This window comes from Zonotrichia albicollis, chromosome 6, assembly GCF_047830755.1.
Source record: "Zonotrichia albicollis isolate bZonAlb1 chromosome 6, bZonAlb1.hap1, whole genome shotgun sequence".
Classification (NCBI taxonomy): Eukaryota; Metazoa; Chordata; class Aves; order Passeriformes; family Passerellidae; genus Zonotrichia; species Zonotrichia albicollis.
The window spans coordinates 31650458-31667623 of NC_133824.1; the positions used below are offsets into that span (position 1 = coordinate 31650458).

At 56.4% G+C, this 17166-nt stretch overlaps 1 protein-coding gene across 2 annotated transcripts in view; it reads left to right on the forward strand.

Annotated features, from left to right (window-relative positions):
• Window positions 1-17166, forward strand: part of LARGE2 (LARGE xylosyl- and glucuronyltransferase 2) — a 23565-nt gene continuing 6399 nt past the window's right edge. The window contains exons 1-3 of one of the 2 annotated variants that reach the window (XM_074543039.1): window positions 16-130; window positions 5527-5687; window positions 16925-17098. In XM_074543039.1, the coding sequence (XP_074399140.1) occupies window positions 16999-17098 (100 nt within the window). In that variant the 5' untranslated portion in view covers window positions 16-130; window positions 5527-5687; window positions 16925-16998. Of the gene's footprint in view, window positions 131-5526; window positions 5688-16924; window positions 17099-17166 lie in introns of both variants that reach the window. The other variant, XM_074543038.1, reaches the window with a different exon arrangement.

Sequence of the window (17166 nt, forward strand, 5' to 3'; positions counted from 1 at the left end):
GCCGCCGCCGCGCTGCTTCCGGGGCCGCCCCCGCCGCGCCCCGCCCCGAGCAGCCGAGCCGGGCCGAGCGCCGAGCGGGCGATGGGCGGCGGGGCGGGGGTTTGAAGGAGCGGCGGCGGCGGCCGGGCAGGTAAGGCGGGCCGCCGTGTCCCGAGCGGGGACGCAGTTGCCGCCGGGTGGGGAGCCGGGGTGCGCTCAGTTTGGACTCCTTTGGGAAGGAGTCGTTCCTGGAGCCTTGCGGCGGGCGGGGGTCTGCCCACGCGTGGGTCTGGCGCTCCGCGGCACGGCTGGGGCGGTGTGCGGGGTACCGGCCGCCCGTCGGGGGCTGCTCGGTGCAGCTGGCGGGGCTGGCTACGGCACCGGTAAAAAGTTCCTGGTGGCGCTGGGGAATGAGAGCGGGCGCCGGGAGCGGTGCTTGCCCCTTCGTCACCCGCCGGGGAGCGGCGTGCGGCGACCCCCGTCCCAGCCGGGGGCTCCCATGGACACCCGGGTCGCTGCTTGCCCGGCAGTGGGGAGCCTCGCTCCGCACCTGGCGAGGGCTCTGCCTGGGGAAGGGTGAGGTGTGAGCGAGGAGGCAGGGACAGCCCCGCTCCGCTCGGGGCTGAACGGCCCGTGCCCACTCGCTGCTCCGCAGAGGTGCTGCCCTGGGGACACGGAAAGGTCGGGGGACCTCGGAGACAGGGCTTTCATCCTCGTGTTCGTGCGTGACAGTGTCTGTCCCCGCCCGTGGCCGGGGGCACCGGAGCGGGGAGCAGAAGGGCGGTGGTCGGGTCGGGCCGTGCAGCGGGGGCTCTCTCGGAGCCCACGGGCGGCCCCGCAGCGCTCAGTGTTTGCCGCACTAGCACGGGTGTCCCCGTGGCAGGCGGCAGGAGCCGCGGGGCCCGCCTGCCCGCAGCCTGTTGCAGAAGTGGCTCCAGCCTGTGCCCGGTGCCGCGACCTTCCTCCCGCCGTGCCGGCCCTGCCCCGGCTCTGCCTCCCGCTCAGCCCAGGCTGCCGGCCAGCGTCCCTGCCCGCAGCCAGGCCTGGCTCCGCACGCTGCCCGGGGCAAAGATCGGCCGTGCCCGGGGGCGAGGAGACGCTTCGTGGCCTCTCGGGTGCGCACAGAGCTGGGCCGAGCCGCCCCTCCTTCCTCCTGACCGGTTACCTCCGCACAATGGGCACAGTGTGTGCCTGCGGCTTCCTCGGCGGGAATTACAGTTGCATGGGCAGGCACTTTATCCTTCCTGATCGCTCCTCTTCCCCCGAGGGTTTGTTTTCCAGCAGGCTGAGTTCAAAAAGGGCACGAGATACCGCTGGCAAGCATTCTGGCGCTAAACAAACCTTTTTAGTCAGAATCACATGAATTAGACCCAACTTTCCTTTCACATGCAGTGCTACCTGCGAGTTTCTCTGAATTTCACGGTGGCTGGGCTGCTACTGTAAGTGCGAAGGCGGGTGAGATAGCACCCGAAGCCTGTGACAGAGGTTTCCAGCACAGCTTGCTGGGGTAGGTGTGTGCTGCTGGTGACTCTAGGGGCATATCCAGTGCAGACTGCCAGAGCTGCTCTCCTTCAAGGAGATGCTCTAGCTCTGCCAGACAGCAATCTGAGAGCTGGCTGCCTAGGAGACTGCCAGAGACACCTTGTCTTCAGCCAGAGGTGAGGCTTGATGCACAAAGTCCTTGGGCTACTCTGAATAGCACAGCTAGATTCTGCCCCCGAGTAAGGAGCATTTTGGTAGATGGTTCCTCTTCACCCCTTGCCCCCAGACTCTGTCCCACCAACTGTCATGTCCCCTTTTGTTCATCTCCTGCTTGCAGCAAGTGAGTTTGGAGGACAGTTTGAACAGCATCATGCTGCCTTTTTATGGTAAGTTGCAAGGGAGCACTGTAGGATGGGCAGCTTCTCAGAGCAGCAGCGAGTCCATGGGACAGGGCAAGACTTAAATTGCCTTGGCTTATGGTGCCCACAGTGTGTGTGGCAGCAGGAGGTGAAAGGCTGGGTTGAGGGACAAATTTCTCTCTTGACTGTGCCCAGTATGATCTAGGAGCAACTCTCCTTAGTGCTCATTGCCAGTCTGGATGCTGAGGGCTTGTGCTAACTGGAAATCCTCTGGCTGTAACTGAGGCCAAATAGTTCCAATGCTGTGATGATGAGGGGTGCAGGCTCAGCAGTAACGGTAAGAAAAGAAGCAAACCAAAAAAAAAAGAAAGGCAAATGTTCTGCCAGCCCATCTGTGGGTACAGTGCTGAAGTCCAGCTTGCTTGGCTGCCAGTGTCTTGCTGTTTGCTCAGATCCATGAGACCATGCCATTTCTGGGAAGCCTGACTCCAGGCACAGCACTGCCACGGGTATAAGGCAGCTCATCTTAAGTAAGCCTCAAACACATCTTTCAGAGTGCTGGGGTGAGGATGTTTTTGTACAGGGCTGGAATGCAGGATGTGGGAGGACACACTCCGTATACTGATGCTTGGCTGTGTCTTGGAAGATGGGTATTTGGGGTGGGAAGTGGATGTTCTCCCCAACCTTGCCTTCCTGCTGACCCTCCCCTGCCAGAAGGGAAGTGGTCTAGCAGTGTGAGATCGGGGATGTGGGTCTTGTTGGCTGTGGTTGAAAGCGAGCAGTTGTGATGAAGAATGAGATGGCCTTTCTGGCCCTGCCTCTTTAGGGCATGCCTTCCTGCCCTCAGCTCTCACACCATGCTCTGGCTGTGTATTTTCTTTGCTTCTGGATGAGCTCAGCCAATACTTTGGGATAGATAGGGATAAATTATTACTTGCTCCAAATAACCTGTAGATGGAGGCATGTCCAGGGAGTATTTTAGTCCCTTTTACATGAACCTTGCCTAGAATGGAAGGCCTTGTTCACTCATGATATCCCACTGGAGGCCAACACCCTTTGAGAGAGCTCCAAATCTCTGTCCAAATGAGGAGACAAGGGCAGTGAAGCACACATGCTCTAAGCATAGCAGTACTGGTGGTGGTGGCTTGTACTTCTGATCTTGGAAAGCCCTCCTGGGATCTGGAAGGGCAACAGCTGGCAGGGGAAGCTGGTGGTGTAGTACCTGAGTTCCTGAAGTGTTGCTGACAGGTCTGTTACTTGAAGCAGGAGTCTGATGGGAAGGGAAACACAGGTCAAACAAGCTTAAGGGGCCTTTTAATGTGTGCTTTGACTTGGAGGCATTTTGTTGCTGTTTTCTGTCAGGGTGCCCCTGCCCTTCCCAGCTTAGCTCAGACTTGGCATCTCTGGAGAAAGACTCTTTTTGGCTTCCCAGGAGGAACAACATGTCTGGCAATGTGTGCAGAGCCCTGCTGCGAGATACTGACTGCCTCCTGCCTCCAGATGCCTTTTCCAGAAAGCCATTTAGAGCCACAGATTGTTACTTGGATAACTCCCTTCCCTGATTCATTAGCAGTGTGTAGTCTCTCCTGTAATACTCAAATCTGCCTGCGCCAAAGGCTGAAAGGGAGAGGCCATGTCTTTTAATAACCATGTGATGCAGTTGGAAAAAACTTTTGGACACATAGTTCTCTGGTGGCCTGAGTTGATGGAAACAGTCCAAGGGAGAGATGCAGCTGGGTCCTGAGGGAGAGGGCACTGCAACTCCCTTTGGGTGTATGACGGGTAACTGCTTGTGATTTCTGACCTTTCCTTCCCCAGCATCACGCTAAGCTCCCCTGACCCCACCTGGAGAAGGCAGCAGGCCTTGAGATCGGTCCCAGCATGCTGCATATCTTGCAGGTCCTGTGTGTGGTGCTGTGTAATAACTGCTGGTGCCTGGGTTGTGGCCATGTGATGTGGGCTCCATCCTGGAGGTGAGGCTCCTGCCATGTGCAAATGGGAACTGTGCTGTCCCAGAGATGCTGTGGTGGATCCCAGGGGACAGTGCTGCTGTGTGTCAGGCACATATCTGGGTCTCCCCACTCGGTATTATCTCTGCATTTTGAGTTTTTTGCTGTTGATAGCACTCAGTGTTGCTGTTAGCAGCTTCTGCTTCCTAGCCCAGGTGGAGGGGCTTGGCTCTTACCTGCTGAACTGTTCCCTGGAAATATAAAGCTGTGGTAGTACCTGGGCGAGGGCTGTGGGTGTATGGCAGAAGGGTTTGGCACTCTGGTTCTGTTCCTGCTGCTGCAGAATATCCATCTCCTGAATTTCCCCTCTTGGACCCCTTTGGTCTGAGGTGGGAGCTGACCGATCAGGACAAGCAGAGTGGGGATGGTGGAGGAGACAGATGTCTGTTTACTGACATGTGCTGTAGGGTCCCTACATGTCCTCTCTCACTGGCTGCCACCTTGTAGCCAGAATCTGAGGGAGGCTCAAAAAGCAGAAGTTTTGTTGGGCCTTGTTGCTGAAGAAGGGTTTTGCTGAGCACTGCAGTGCTGTACTTCCCTCTTAGAATCGCTGGATTTCACTGTTCAGGTAGCAGCTGTTGTTACTATTTTTTATTTCCAGCCCTTGTTGGGATTGATGTCACCTCCCTTCTGTCATACTGTACTGTGCCAGGCTGGTCTGGGGTTTGCTGTGGCTAGAGGGGTGCAGGAATGCAGCACACTGCACACTTGTTTCTCTGTTTGGCCTTTTAAAACAGGTGGGACAGATCAAACCCATGTTTTTACTAGGTTTTTACCCACTTTTAAGGTCCTGCTCCTGCTGCATCTTAAAGCAATGATGTGTGGATAGAGGGTCTTTAAAACAAAATTTCCAATTCTTCTCCAATTCCTTTGCCCCAGCATATTAGTATGTCTGTGCTTCTGTTTTGGGCTTTTTCCTGATAATGAGCTAAGAATCCCTCTAGCCTCCTGGGAGAAGGGCTTATCCATTTCATCCTGCACTTGTGGATGTGTGTGCCCAACTCTGTGGGAGTCGGAGGAAAGGGGTGCACTGGAAAGATCCCAGCAGAGGAAGAGGATTTCCTCTGAGGAGGAGTAACATGTGCAGACTGCTGTGCTCTCTTCAGCACAAGTTGCATGTGTGATGTTTTTTGCCTGCTTTCTCTCTCCTCCTCCTTCTCTCTCCCTGTATGCACCTATTTGGATAGGCTCTCTTAGCTGCCATTATGGGGCTGCCCAAGCATGTCACGGGGGCTCAGGTTACTGGACAAGATAGTTAATCCCTTTATTGCCTCACAAGTTAGACACTTGCTGCTGCTATCGTGTTTGGGAGGGGGCCAGAGAACTTGCATCCCTCCCTCAGCTCCTGAGGCTGCTGAAGGATTGGTGTGAGGACTCACATGATGGAACATGGTGGCTGTGGCTTTGCCAGCAATTCTGGGCACATGTGTACAGTCCTCCTTGCATGAGTGGGGAACTTGCAAACGACAGTGCAGTGAACTGGGACTGGGAATATGCAGCATGCAGGTAGTCATCCTCCCCTGGGCTCTCTGGGTGGCCTTGGGTGACACTGAGCCGTGCTTTGTGGCAGGCTGGAGGATAGGGCAGGAGCAAGGTGTAGGGCAGGTGCTCTTATCTGTGACTCTGGATGTGCAGGGGCCTGTCCTCAGAGCTCTCTTATGCAGTAGCTCTTCACGTGACTGTCTTTTGGGTTTCAGGTGACAGGAAGCTCCAAAAATCTCAAGTACAGCTGAGATGTCTTATCTGCCCTTCAAGCTGAGAATCTTTGGTTAGAGGGGGTTCCTCACAGGCACCAGCAGGCCGTGCCAACTTCTCCAGCTGTTCCTAGCCACTCCTGCAACATTGGCAGCCTTCAAAGGTTAGTTATCATGTATGTCAAGTAGATGGTTTACATGTGGTTGCTCCCTTGCTGTTTTAGTGCTTCTAAGTCAGTATACAGGAGATACTCACATAGCAGAAGGGCTTGGCTCTCTGGGTATTTGGGACCTGTGGGAGGTTCTGGAGACAACACTGGGACTTGCAAGCCCCCATATCCCAGTTCTCTGGAGGGAAGGACCAGATCCTCCACAGCAGTCCTTTGAATAAAGTGTGGCCCGATCTCTGTGGCTCTTCTCCTGCGTGCATGTCTGGATCCTTCTCCCCAGACAATACCATGGTCTATTGCTTATTTCTTGCGTAGTGGGCAGAAAGTCACTGGCACCTGGACTGAGGAGCTCTCTGGGCCAGGGAAAATGGGAAGACCCCCTTCTGAAGGCTGGGAGCTTGTGCTGGCATTGTTCTGTCCTAGCAGCTTCTTTTCCCTCTATCTGTTACATCAAGTGTTTCTTTGGGGCTACTGTTCTCAGTGGCCACCTCTCTCTCCCTGCCCCTCATTAGTGTAGGGCTTGGCATGCCAGCAGGAGGGAGCCTCAGCAATGTCTGTGCCTTGATCGGATTTGTCAAGGCTCCTTCCCTTTTCTTCCTGTTCATTGAGGTCTGAAACAAAGCAAACAGAGGAGAGGAATTCCAAAGAATAGGAGTGAGGGAAGAGAGGAACGCTGGAGTGACAGGCTGCCCCTGCACACAGGCAGCCCCCTGCCTTGGTCTGGTGGGGCAGAGCTGGTGGCAGAGCATTTAGGGAGGTGAGGCCATTCCTAGGCAGCTGTATTCCCAGCTCTGGCAGCAGCTGTCTGTCTCCCTGTGCTGTGCTGTGCTGTGGGGCTCCTATCCTCATGCTCAGGTAGCTCCCGGAGCCTCAGGCTCGCTGCCTACTCTGCACGGGCACGTGTGCCTGAGCACAGCTTGAGGGAAACTGCTTTGTTTGTCTTGAGCTGTGGTAAAAGTTTTCCCTCTTTACCTGTGTCAGGAAATTTTCCTCTGCCAGGCAGATCCAAAGAAGCCTGACGTGGAGCTGAAAGTCCTGCCTGGGTGCCAGGGCAGTGAGGCAGTGGCCCCTCCCCTTGGAGCCAGATAAGTGCTGGAACAAGGCCCTTTTGTGCAGACAGGTGTGTGAAGTGGAGACAAACATTGCTCTGGCACTCATATTGCTTCCCAGGAGGCAGGAGACTCGGGAGGGGAGTCATGGCCAGCCAGACAAAGCTGCCACAACTAAAGCTTTGTCCAGTCTGATAGATCTCCTTGCTCCCTCCTTTGTCATCCCCAGGCCCTCAGGCAGTTTGCCCTTCATCCTGCCCCTGACTCACCCATAGATTGGATCAGGGAAGGCAATAGGATGCTCAACAGCCCCAGTATAAAGCACTTGAGGTGAAATACATCCCTGGTAGTAACACCCTCCCCTTGCATTTAAGCTGCAAGGAACAGCCTTTAAGCCACAGTCTCTTCTTTCCTTTCCTTCTTCCTCCTTGTTCTCTACCTTCTAGCAATCTTTGCACTCCATGGTTTAATTAAAGAGCAGAGCAAAGTGCTTAGACTCCAAAATGTGCAGATTAAGGGGGTACTAATCCTCTTCCTCAATGGGTGCTCACATCCTGTCCAGCCTGTTATCAAGCTTCTGTTCTGTTCTGAGTGGAAACTTGGCCAAACTTGAGACCTCTACCTCTCTTCCTGCCTGCTGCGCTGAGGAGGAAGGGTGAGGAGTGACAGGAGAGCCATGGGGGAGAAGCCAAGAGAGTTGTGGGCCTACAGAATTCTCGAGGTGGAATTATAGTTAGCACTGGCTATCTTTGCTTTTTGTGTCCTGTCTCGTTTTGGTGCTCTGGGTGCAATAAAGCAGAGGTTTGGTGTCTTTCCTTGAGTGCCGTCTTCCTATTCTGACAAAACAAACTTTCTGTCAGAGGAAGCAACTGCTTCCTTTTGTGTGTGTGCTTGTGTGTTTATTTGCTGGGTGATTTGGTTCAGGTGTGTGCCTTCCCTGTGCATACACCCCTCTCTTGATTTCCCAGCAGTCTCCTCTGTGCTCTTATTCCCAGTGTATGCCCAGGTGCTGCAGAGCAGGAATCCGTCACAGCAGTGGGAGGCTGGTGCCTGGCAGTGCTGCATGAGGCCGGTCACATCCTCATCTGGGGAGGCTGAGATCCCTTCATAGGGACATATGGTGTCTGTGAGAAGAGGAAGGTGGATCCACATGGAGGCACTAGGAGGGAAGAAGGAGTAGTGAGGATGAGTGTGGTGGGAAGGGTCTTCCTAGAAGCATCCTGGAAGACCTGATCGCAGGATGACCTGAGATGTTATGCCTGTCCTGGTGCAGGCTGGGCACTGCACAGAGGTTGCTGTGGATTGCAGAAGACGTGAGCTTTTGTCCTCAGCCACTCACCTGCTGCTTGGTTGAGTTGAGCTATGCTGTTTCTTCCCTGCCTTTGTCCTTTGGTGTGCAAGTTCATGGTTTAGCTCAGCAGTGTGAGAAGCCCCAGGGATAGGAACACAAGGAGCAGCAGGAATGGAGGAGGGCTAGTAATGAGTTTGGATGTTGGGAGTATTCTCGTTTCCACTGCCTGGCTTTGGGAACTGCCTCCCCTCTGGGATCCACTTCCCCTCCTTTTTTGCCCCTATCAGTCACTACCTCATTTCCAGTTTGCAAGATGCCCTATGTGGTTTTTTTGCAGGTAAGTTTTGTGTCTTAGCCTGGACAACAGTTTTTCCTCCAGTGTTGTCAGAGCCTCTTGGCAACGTGCGAGCTTCTCTGTAGCTCAGAATCCCTTCTGGTCATACAAAATGCCCAGTGCACCCTGAGTGGATGGCACTATTGCTGCTTGGGTTTTTTAGAGCCTGCCCTGAGCCATTCTGGTTTGCTATTTATAGTGCAGTTGTTCCATTCCTGTGTGGATGAGCTCTGCTTTCAGCCTGACTTGGGCACTGAGGGCATTGGTGCCAGGAATAGCTCTGGACAGGGAAGATATAGGAGTGGCTGCTTGAGCACAGCTCCCAGTTTGAGCTAGTCCCTTGTGGAAGAGGCACTGGGCTGCATCCATGAGTTCAGCTGCTTTTCACACAGAGGACAGGGATCGCCTTTCACTGTCGGTCAGTGCCTCGTGTGTGCCCGGCTGCTGGACTAGAGTTTGGCATTGTGAGAGATGGAGTTTGGAGGAGTTGCTCCAGTGACCGATACCAGCAGGACTAGTGAGGGACCAGGATGTCACGAGCCGATGGCATGAAGCTGTATCAGCAGAGGATTAGGTTGGTTATTAGGAAAAACCCAGAGGGTGGCTTGGGCACTGGAACAGGCTCCCAGGGAAGTGGTCACAGCACCAAGCCTGACAGAGTTCAAGAAACTTATGGACAATGCCGTCAGGCACATGGTGTGATTTCTGAGGTTGTCCTGTGCTGAGCTGGGAGTTGGACTTGATGGTCCTTATGGGTCCCTTCCAACTCAGGATATCCTATGATTCTGTGCAGGGCAGCTGGCACGGGAAGCCCTGCTCCTAGCATGTCCTCCAAGCCCTGGTATGACCTTGTGTCTCCTGAACTGCTGCCCACGGGGCAGGTGGATCCCTTGTGGTGGGGTACCTGCCATTCCTTGCACAGGGCCCTGCTCTCTTCTCCCCAGGGAATGTTTGCTAACCCCGAGGGAACTCAAGCTAAGGCCTGAAAGGAGCCTGCAGCACAAAAAAATCAACACCCTCCTCAGAACTGCTGCTTGGGCAGAGCTGTTCCAGCCTTTTGGCTCATGATCCTCCCAGCTTGTCTGGAGACCAGAGCTAGACAAATAATTAATTGCTTGATTTAGTGCCCAAAATGAAAAGCTGAAGGGAGAAAAACTCAACACAGACAAATTTGAGAGACCCTTTATCTTTTATTTTAAATGCAATGCAGCTCAATTACAAACAAAACAATGCAAAATGAGACTTTTTTGCTTGGAAAACAACGCTTTTTGTTCTTGTCCAAAACTTGTAATGAAGGAGCAAATAGCTCTGAGCTGTCTGGAAACTGCAGTTTTCAATCAATAACTATTCAGCCAAAAACACTTACCCAGTTCTGCTGGTAACAATGCACAGCAGGCACCTGACAACCTGGCTCACAGCCATGCCCCTGGCACCTCCCCAGAGGTGGATGGTGTCATACCTCTTGTGAGCTTTTCCAGGTAGAGTGCCAATATGGGGTTGTTGGAGTCCCTTTGTCTCCTTTTTTTGCTGTAATTAACCTAATTAATTTTGCCTGAGGTGGTGAAGACTGCAAGCATGTGTAGGGGCTAAGTCTGGCCTGTTGTGCTGGGATATGCACAACATATCCCAGTCTCCCTTGTCCCACCAGGGAGCACCACCTGGTGCAGGATGTTCAAGAGCATTTCAAGGGAGCAGGGGGATGTGGAGTTAGTCCCTACCCATGGGCACTGCAAGCTGGAAACTTGGGCTGTCAGTACCACACAGGATGAAACTCCCAGCCCTTGCTGTATTAGCAGGATGCCTGCTGGGTGTTCCAGCTGTGCTGATGGCAGAGCTGGAACTGGTGGAGGGCTTGCTGCAGGCTGCCTTGGAGAAAAGCTGGAGTTCCTGGCTGCTGGCCCTGCTCAGCTCTGACCCCAGGAACTGTTGCAAGCCCGCAGTAGTGAAGTGTCAGGAAATGGCAGGGTGAACAGGTATTGATGCCCGTAGCACATCCGGAGACCAGGGCACGGTGAACTTAATGGATTCAGAGCTGGCCATTAGCTGCAGCACAAACATCAGCAAAAATGCAGATAGTAGAAACCTAATCCCATGAGAGAGGAAGGGAGGTAGAGATCAGCCCCTGTTGCTGCTCCTGTTTCAAGAGGCAGTTGGGGTCCCACTGCACAGTGCCCAGGGCTGGTCCCTCCTGTGCCAAGCTGTGCTGGCCAGGGAGGCATGAGGAGGAGATTTGATTCAGCAGTTTGTGGCCTCTGGGTTTGTCCTCAGTTAGGCTTAAGCTTTACCAGGCCCAGAGAAAGGCCAGTCAATGTTGATACTTCACCTGCTGAGTATCCTCTTAGCATCAAATGACTTGTAGTCCAGGGAGGTAAAGCTGGAAGCAGTGTGTTGAACACCTCCGCTGTGAGTTTCTTGGGGTCCTTCCAGCTTCTTCTTGGGCTTAAGAGGAATGAGAGCACTTGGGGACTGTGTTGCTGTCTGGGTGGGCCCCCTTTACTTTGCCTGAGAGTTGTGGCAGAATGCAGCTGCCCAGCCTGTGAGCACTGCAGGATGTCTGGTAGGCTCAGGCCTCCCACGCCACACGCTTGCACATTCTGCTGTGGCACTGCTGTCCCCGTGCGTGCCCTGCGTGCCCCTGTGGCTGACGCTCTGCCGGGCAGCTGGACCCAGTGCCTGGTTGCAGGCAGGGAGACTGATCTGCAACAGCAGACTGTGTCTAGCAGGGCCTTGTGATCGGAGTGCCTGCCAAGAGGAGCTGCTCCCCTGATACATTCCTGGGTTTCAGACATGAAAAGGTAAGCAGCACGGCATTCCTGTCAGTCCCAGCCTGAGCTTGCTGGTTTCCTCTGGAAACAAGGAAACAGTCTGGTGACAAGAGTCGCTGCTTCAGCCAAGCTTGGAGCTTCAACACCCTTCAGAGACTTTTAGCTCCTCTTCCCCAAGTGCTGTGGTTCTGCCAGAGAAGGAGAAGATGGCTTTTCAGAATGACCTCTGGAGAATAAAAAACTGAACTCAGAGCAGCAGAACTGTGTGTGTGGTAATCTTATGGACCTGAGAAGAGCTTGATGTTTGAGAATAAGCTGTAACTGAGGCACAGCTGCCTGTTGTTCCAGGAGGGTCCTTTCTGGGATTTTCTCAGTAGCTTGGTGGTGTCTGGAAGCAGTGGGAGATGAGGATGCTTCCTTTTGCAGCATGTGTTGGTATCTAACTGTGAGTGCTACTGGATCCCACCTCTAGAACACTCTGGTGGCTCTTTTGCCAGAGGTTGCTCTTTCCAGGGAAATACAAAGATGAAACTCTCACTTAGGGTTTGCTTATCATAAGACTGGGGAGGGAGGGACAGCATGGTAATCCGGAGCATGGGGTTTTAATCCTGCTCCCCTGGCCAAATTCCATTCCGCCTCTGTAAATTCCTGCAGCTACCCTGCTCTGCACTGCCTGTGTGGTATCTGCCGGCTGGCACAGCCCCCCTCAAGCAGCAACATTTCAGGCATAGGGAGCAGGACAGGAGGTGACCCTGAATCATAAGGCACTTTGTCAGATGGGTGCTGCAGTACACTTTAAAGGTGATCTGCTGAATGAGGAACCAGCCTGTCCCCTCCATCTGTAAGAGCAAAAGTGATTGTCCCCAGTTGCTTCTCTTCAAACTGTGGTGCCTTTTCTGAGTTCCCAGTCTGGCTGTGCAGCTCTTGTTGCACCTTTTGGGCCCCTTCTCACCTTCTGCAAACCTGGGAAGCTGTTGTGTTGGACTTCTACTGAGACAGTCTAAGCAGGTCAGCTAAACTGTCACTCTTCCAAAAATGAGACCTGGGAGAATTTGCAGTTTCTTTCACCTACGCCTAGGTAAGACAACAGGCACCATAGCTCCATGAAATCACTCCTCTCCTGGCTGCCCTGCAGCTCTTTACTGGGAACAGCCAGGCGACCTCCTCCTTTGTAATGCCTAGGAGGGAGGCAGTAGAGGGGGCAGCAAGCCTGGGACTGTCCCTGTGCCCCTTCAGGCCTCTGGCTTGGTACCCACAGACAGTGTAGTTGTGCCTCAGCATGCCTCTGCAGGTACACATAAGCTCTAGAAGAGACAACAGGCTGAGACACCCACCCTCCCATAGGCCTTGCTGCCAATTGTGATGTTGTGGGAAAACAGAGCTGCTCCCCTCTGTGCTTGCAGGGCTAGAGGAAACATGGTAATGTGATGGCAAAATTTCCGCTGCCAGCTCTCCCTAAACATTAACTGCTCACCTGATTATTACTGAGCCGTAGAGAGCGAAGGCCATTCAGGCTGAGCAATGGGGCCTACAAAGAAAAGGGGATTTCCTGCAAAAGAGTGGATCGTGGAGGAGTGGAATGCCAGCACATGGGCAGCTCTCAGGAGGAGCCTGGGGCAAGCAAAGTGGCTGCACTTTCCCAGGAATGAAGGTTGCTTGTGCATGGAAGGGTGGCCGGCATACAGCCAGCTTTGGGCTCCTGCCCACACATCAGAGGTTGGTGTGAGCACGCACTGGTGTTTGTGCAGCTGCCCAGCTCTGCTGGCATGACATTCTCTGTCCCCTGGCCATTGCCCTGTTGTCACTGGAGGCAGGGTGCCCCAGGCATGAGACAAGGCCTGGGTCCTGCCTGCCCCTTCCCTCGTATCCACCCTGGTCAGCTTCTTCCAGCTAGAGAGGGGACAGGGGTGCCTTTTTCAGTCCCAGTGGCTGTATCCCCTGATCCCTGCTGAAGCAGGAGCTGCTTGCTCCTGGGAAGAATGTGGGGGAGGGAGGATAACCTGCTGTGAACAGCACTTCTGCCCCGCACCCGCGCTGGGGTTGGAAGACGGCAGTATTGGGAAACCTCTCGTCTTACTGCTGGCTGCGCTTGTCTGGTGAGCAAGGAGACTGAGGAGGGAGGGCGGAGAGGCCCCAGGCCCTGACTGCAGGGACGGCGGAGCCGGGAGCTTTACGTGCTGGGCCATGGCTGCTGGTACCCGCTGTGCCCCTTGCTAAGGAGCCGCTTCCAGCCTTGCCCTCCGCTTCCAGCCTTGCCCTCCGCTTGCTGTGCTCTAATGTTTCACAGAGAGGCTGTTTCTGGCTTGCCATCTTCACCCCCGTGAAGGCCCCTGCCGTGCCTGTGCTCCCCAGCAGCCTACCTGTTCCTGCCCTGGCTGGAGAGGGCCTGGCTGGCTCCCAGAGCACTCGCTCTCGGGTGCTGGGAGCCGACGCGGTATGGTGGCCAGGACAAGCGTGTGCAGGGGCTGCGGAGGTCAGCTGGAACACGAGGCGGGTTCCTCTGCTGAAGCGGTGCTGTTGGCCGCGGGCTGCAGGTCTGCACTGCTCCCAAAGCATGGGTAAGCCCTGCGCGGCACTGCCTCAGCTGGAGCACATGCTGGATACCGTGGAGCAGGGGCAGGACGGTTCCTGCTGAGCCTGTGCCCCGGGGCGGCTGGGGGAGCGAAGGGAAGGGCCCCTGCCCTGGGGAGCCGCCGGCTCAGCGGAGCAGCAGGGCAGCCCGGGCGTTTCCTCTCCCTGCCGGGGCAGGGCTGGGCTGAAGGGCGCTGTTGAGGAGCCGCTGCCTGTTGTACCGGGGCTCTGCAAGGGCAAGCAGGAGCTGCCCGAGCGTGAGGGAGGTAAGCGTGCCTCCCAGGGAAGCCATCTGGGCGATGCTGTGGCTGCGCGGGCAGGCCGGGACCCGCCTCACCTCACCCGGGGCTCTGGGGTGGGGGCCATTTACGTTGCATCGGAGGGCTGTGCAGGGGCTCCGCATCCCAGTCCTCTGCCTGCTGCCGCTCCTGGCCTTCTCCCACCGCACCCGGCCCCCTCCAGACGCCCGCGGTACTGGGTATTCCTGGCAGGGGCTTCTCCTGCTGCAGCCCCGGGCCAGGGCCGCTGCCTTTCCCAGCCCCGGGGCCTGCGCGGTGGGGAGGGGGGAGCTGCAGGTAGAGCCTCTCTCTGCATAGTTAGCATTCCCAGCCCCGGCCTCCTGCTCCTCCTTCCACCATCCTGCTCACTCCTGGTACGCTGGGCAGGTCTGGTTGAACACTGCACCCTTTCAGTGAGCCCTGCACTTCTGGGCCAGAGCAAGGATGAGACAGTAGGGGAACAGTTCTTTCCCTTTCAGATCCACAGTGAAGCTTGCACTCTGCTAAGTTGATGGGCAAGTGCTCTGATGGTGGCCAGTACATTTCTGTCTGGGTAGCAGCAAGGTCTGCATCCCATCCTCGCTATATTTGCATCCCAAATAGGTAGGCTGTGGAACCATTCTTTCCCAGTCATGGGGAGAACAGGTGGGCTCTGCCACCTTCCCAAGGCCCCCAGAGATCTCTCTGTGAGGACAAAGTCTTCTGCATGTGCCCCAGTAAAGGAGGAGGCAGGTGCTAGGAAGGGGATAGATAATCCTGAATCCTTCCTTTTTTCACTGTGTGAAGGAGGGATTTTGAGGCCCGGGAGTGGGAAGGGAGTTCGAAGGAGGATGGATTCCTCCCAATTTACTTTGGGCAACTCTGTGCCCCTGGCGCTGGGGGCTCTTGAGTAGAAAGCGAATTTAATCTCTTGTTTTGTTTGTTCTTTCTTCCTCTGAAAGGGGGGCCGGCGGGGTGTGCGGGGGGAGCATGGGTTTGAGAGCGGGGAGGAGGGGGAAAGTGTCAGATCTGGAAGGGAGGAGTAAAGGGAGGACAGGGAACGGCAGCCCCGGGAGGGAGCAGTAGCAGTGGGCTGCCAGCCGGCTTGGGAGGCGCCGGGGAAGCAGGAGGCGGAGGAGGCGGAGGGGAGAGGCAGGTAAGGAAGCCAGCGCCTGGGGGAAGGCAAGCAGCCAGGTGAGGAGTAGCACAAGGGGTGGCAGGAGGGGTGGGGGTGTTATGAGGTGGGGGATAGATGGATCCTTGGGTGCCTCTGGGAGAGGTGAAAACTGACTTGCTGCTGGTCCCATCTGGTCCCGCAGAATTGCCATCCTAGTAGTGTGTTCACATGCAGGCTGGGGAAGAGAGTACCATTCCTGGAGTGAGGGGCCATGGGGGCAAGTGGGAGCAGGACGGATGCTGCTGTGTACCATCACCTTCTCTCTCCTTTGTTTGTGCTAAAGTTGTTTCCCTGCCCCTCTGCTTCCCCTGGGTGCTGGCTGACCTCCTCGGCCTTTTCTCACCATGCCCCCCTGCCATTCCCCTCCGGCGTGGCCTGAGCAGCCCTCCAACTTTGTGTGCACCTCAGCATGTGAGATGGGAGACAGGCTGGCAGCAGCGTGTGGAGATCTCGCCATGTCCAGCATGGCCCGTGGCTGTGGCAGGGAGAAGGGGTGCCTGGGCCTGGTGTGCTCCATGTGTCAGCTCCCCGTTTTCCCTGCCATGCCTGTGCTTGGCCTGGTCTGTAGAGCACAAAGGCAGGTCAAGCCCGGGCCTGGCTGCTCCAAGCAGGGAGCGGTGATGCCAGTAGGCACCTTCTCTGCCAGGTGCAGCTCTCAGGGGCCGTGCCGACTGCCGCGGGAGCTCAGCTGTAGCTCCAGTGGGCTGGCGTGGCCGTGCGGGCTGGCCATGCCCCAGCCCTTCTAGAGCCGGGGTATCCCTCACCAAGGGTGGATGGGGCCATCCGTCTGCAATTGCTCCAGCGGGCTTGCACCCGGCCCCAGGGGCCGCGGGGAGGGTCGGGGGCCGCGGTATGTGTTCTCCTAGGCTCCAGCCCCCGCGGCCCCATGGGCATCTGCACATCAATGGGCTCCAGAGGGGCGTGTGCAGGGGGAGCAGACCCTAATCCGGCCCATTCAGCCCGACGGCAGCTTTTGTTGTCCAGATGTTGCTGCGCCGGGGGCGCGGAGCCGCGGGCAGGGGTGCAGAGCGAGGACAGGCTGCGGCGGGGGGCAGGCGTCTCCTTCCCCGTGGGGTTTTTGCCTGCCCGGGCGCCTGGCTCCGCGGGGCCTGGCGGGAGCAGGGCTGAGCCCGCCTTGGGAGCCTCCCGCCGGCGGCGGAGCAGTGAAAGCGGCCTAACACGCGTGGCAGAGCGCGGCGGGTTGGGGAAGCTGCCCCGGCCGCCCCATGCACCAGTGTGGCTGGGGAGCGACTTTCGCGCAAGTGTTTGGGGTTTTCCCACCGAAGTGTGCGGGCGGCGGCGCTTGGGTGCCGGAGTTCCCCGAGCCCCCCGGCCCTGCCTGGGCCGCGCTCCGGCCGAGGCCGCGGGGGAGGGACCGCGCTCCTCCCACGGGCAGGCTCCGGGACCCGCCGCCCTGCTCGGGAGGGTCTCCTAGCATTATTACCCCTCCTCTCCTCTGTGAGCCCTAGGCCTGTGGCATGGCAGGGAGCAAGGCACAAAGCTGGGGTAAAATCTCTCAGAAACCTCCTTCCTATCGCCATTCCCCTCCATGTTTGAGGTCCCCCCCACAGGCTCTGCAGTCCAGTCCAGATGGCGGGACAAGTCGAGGGGGGGTAAATGTTCCATCATGGGCAGGAGTGTGCTGTCTGGGCATCTGTTTCACTCCTTCAGTTGCCCATTTATGTCCTGGAGGAGCAGGTGATGGAGGATGTCCTGCTGGGGAAATGTTGGCACACCTGGGTGGGGGCTACTGGTGAGACCTCTCTCTTTTCCCCTGTCCCTCACAGGCTCTAGGATGCCAGGGCCAGCCGGACTCGGGTTGCCCACCTGATCCTTGTTACCCGTGTCCTGCCAGCACATCATGTTGCGCTCCTGGCGCATGAAGCTGAAGTTGCTGCTCGCCACAGTGACCCTGGCCATTCTCCTCTCCTGGCTCTACCTCTTTGTGGGAAGCCTCGAATGTGAGTGAGTCCTTCTTGTCCTCCTCAAATCAAGGGACAGTGCACAACAGAGGGTGGGCAGCAGGGGA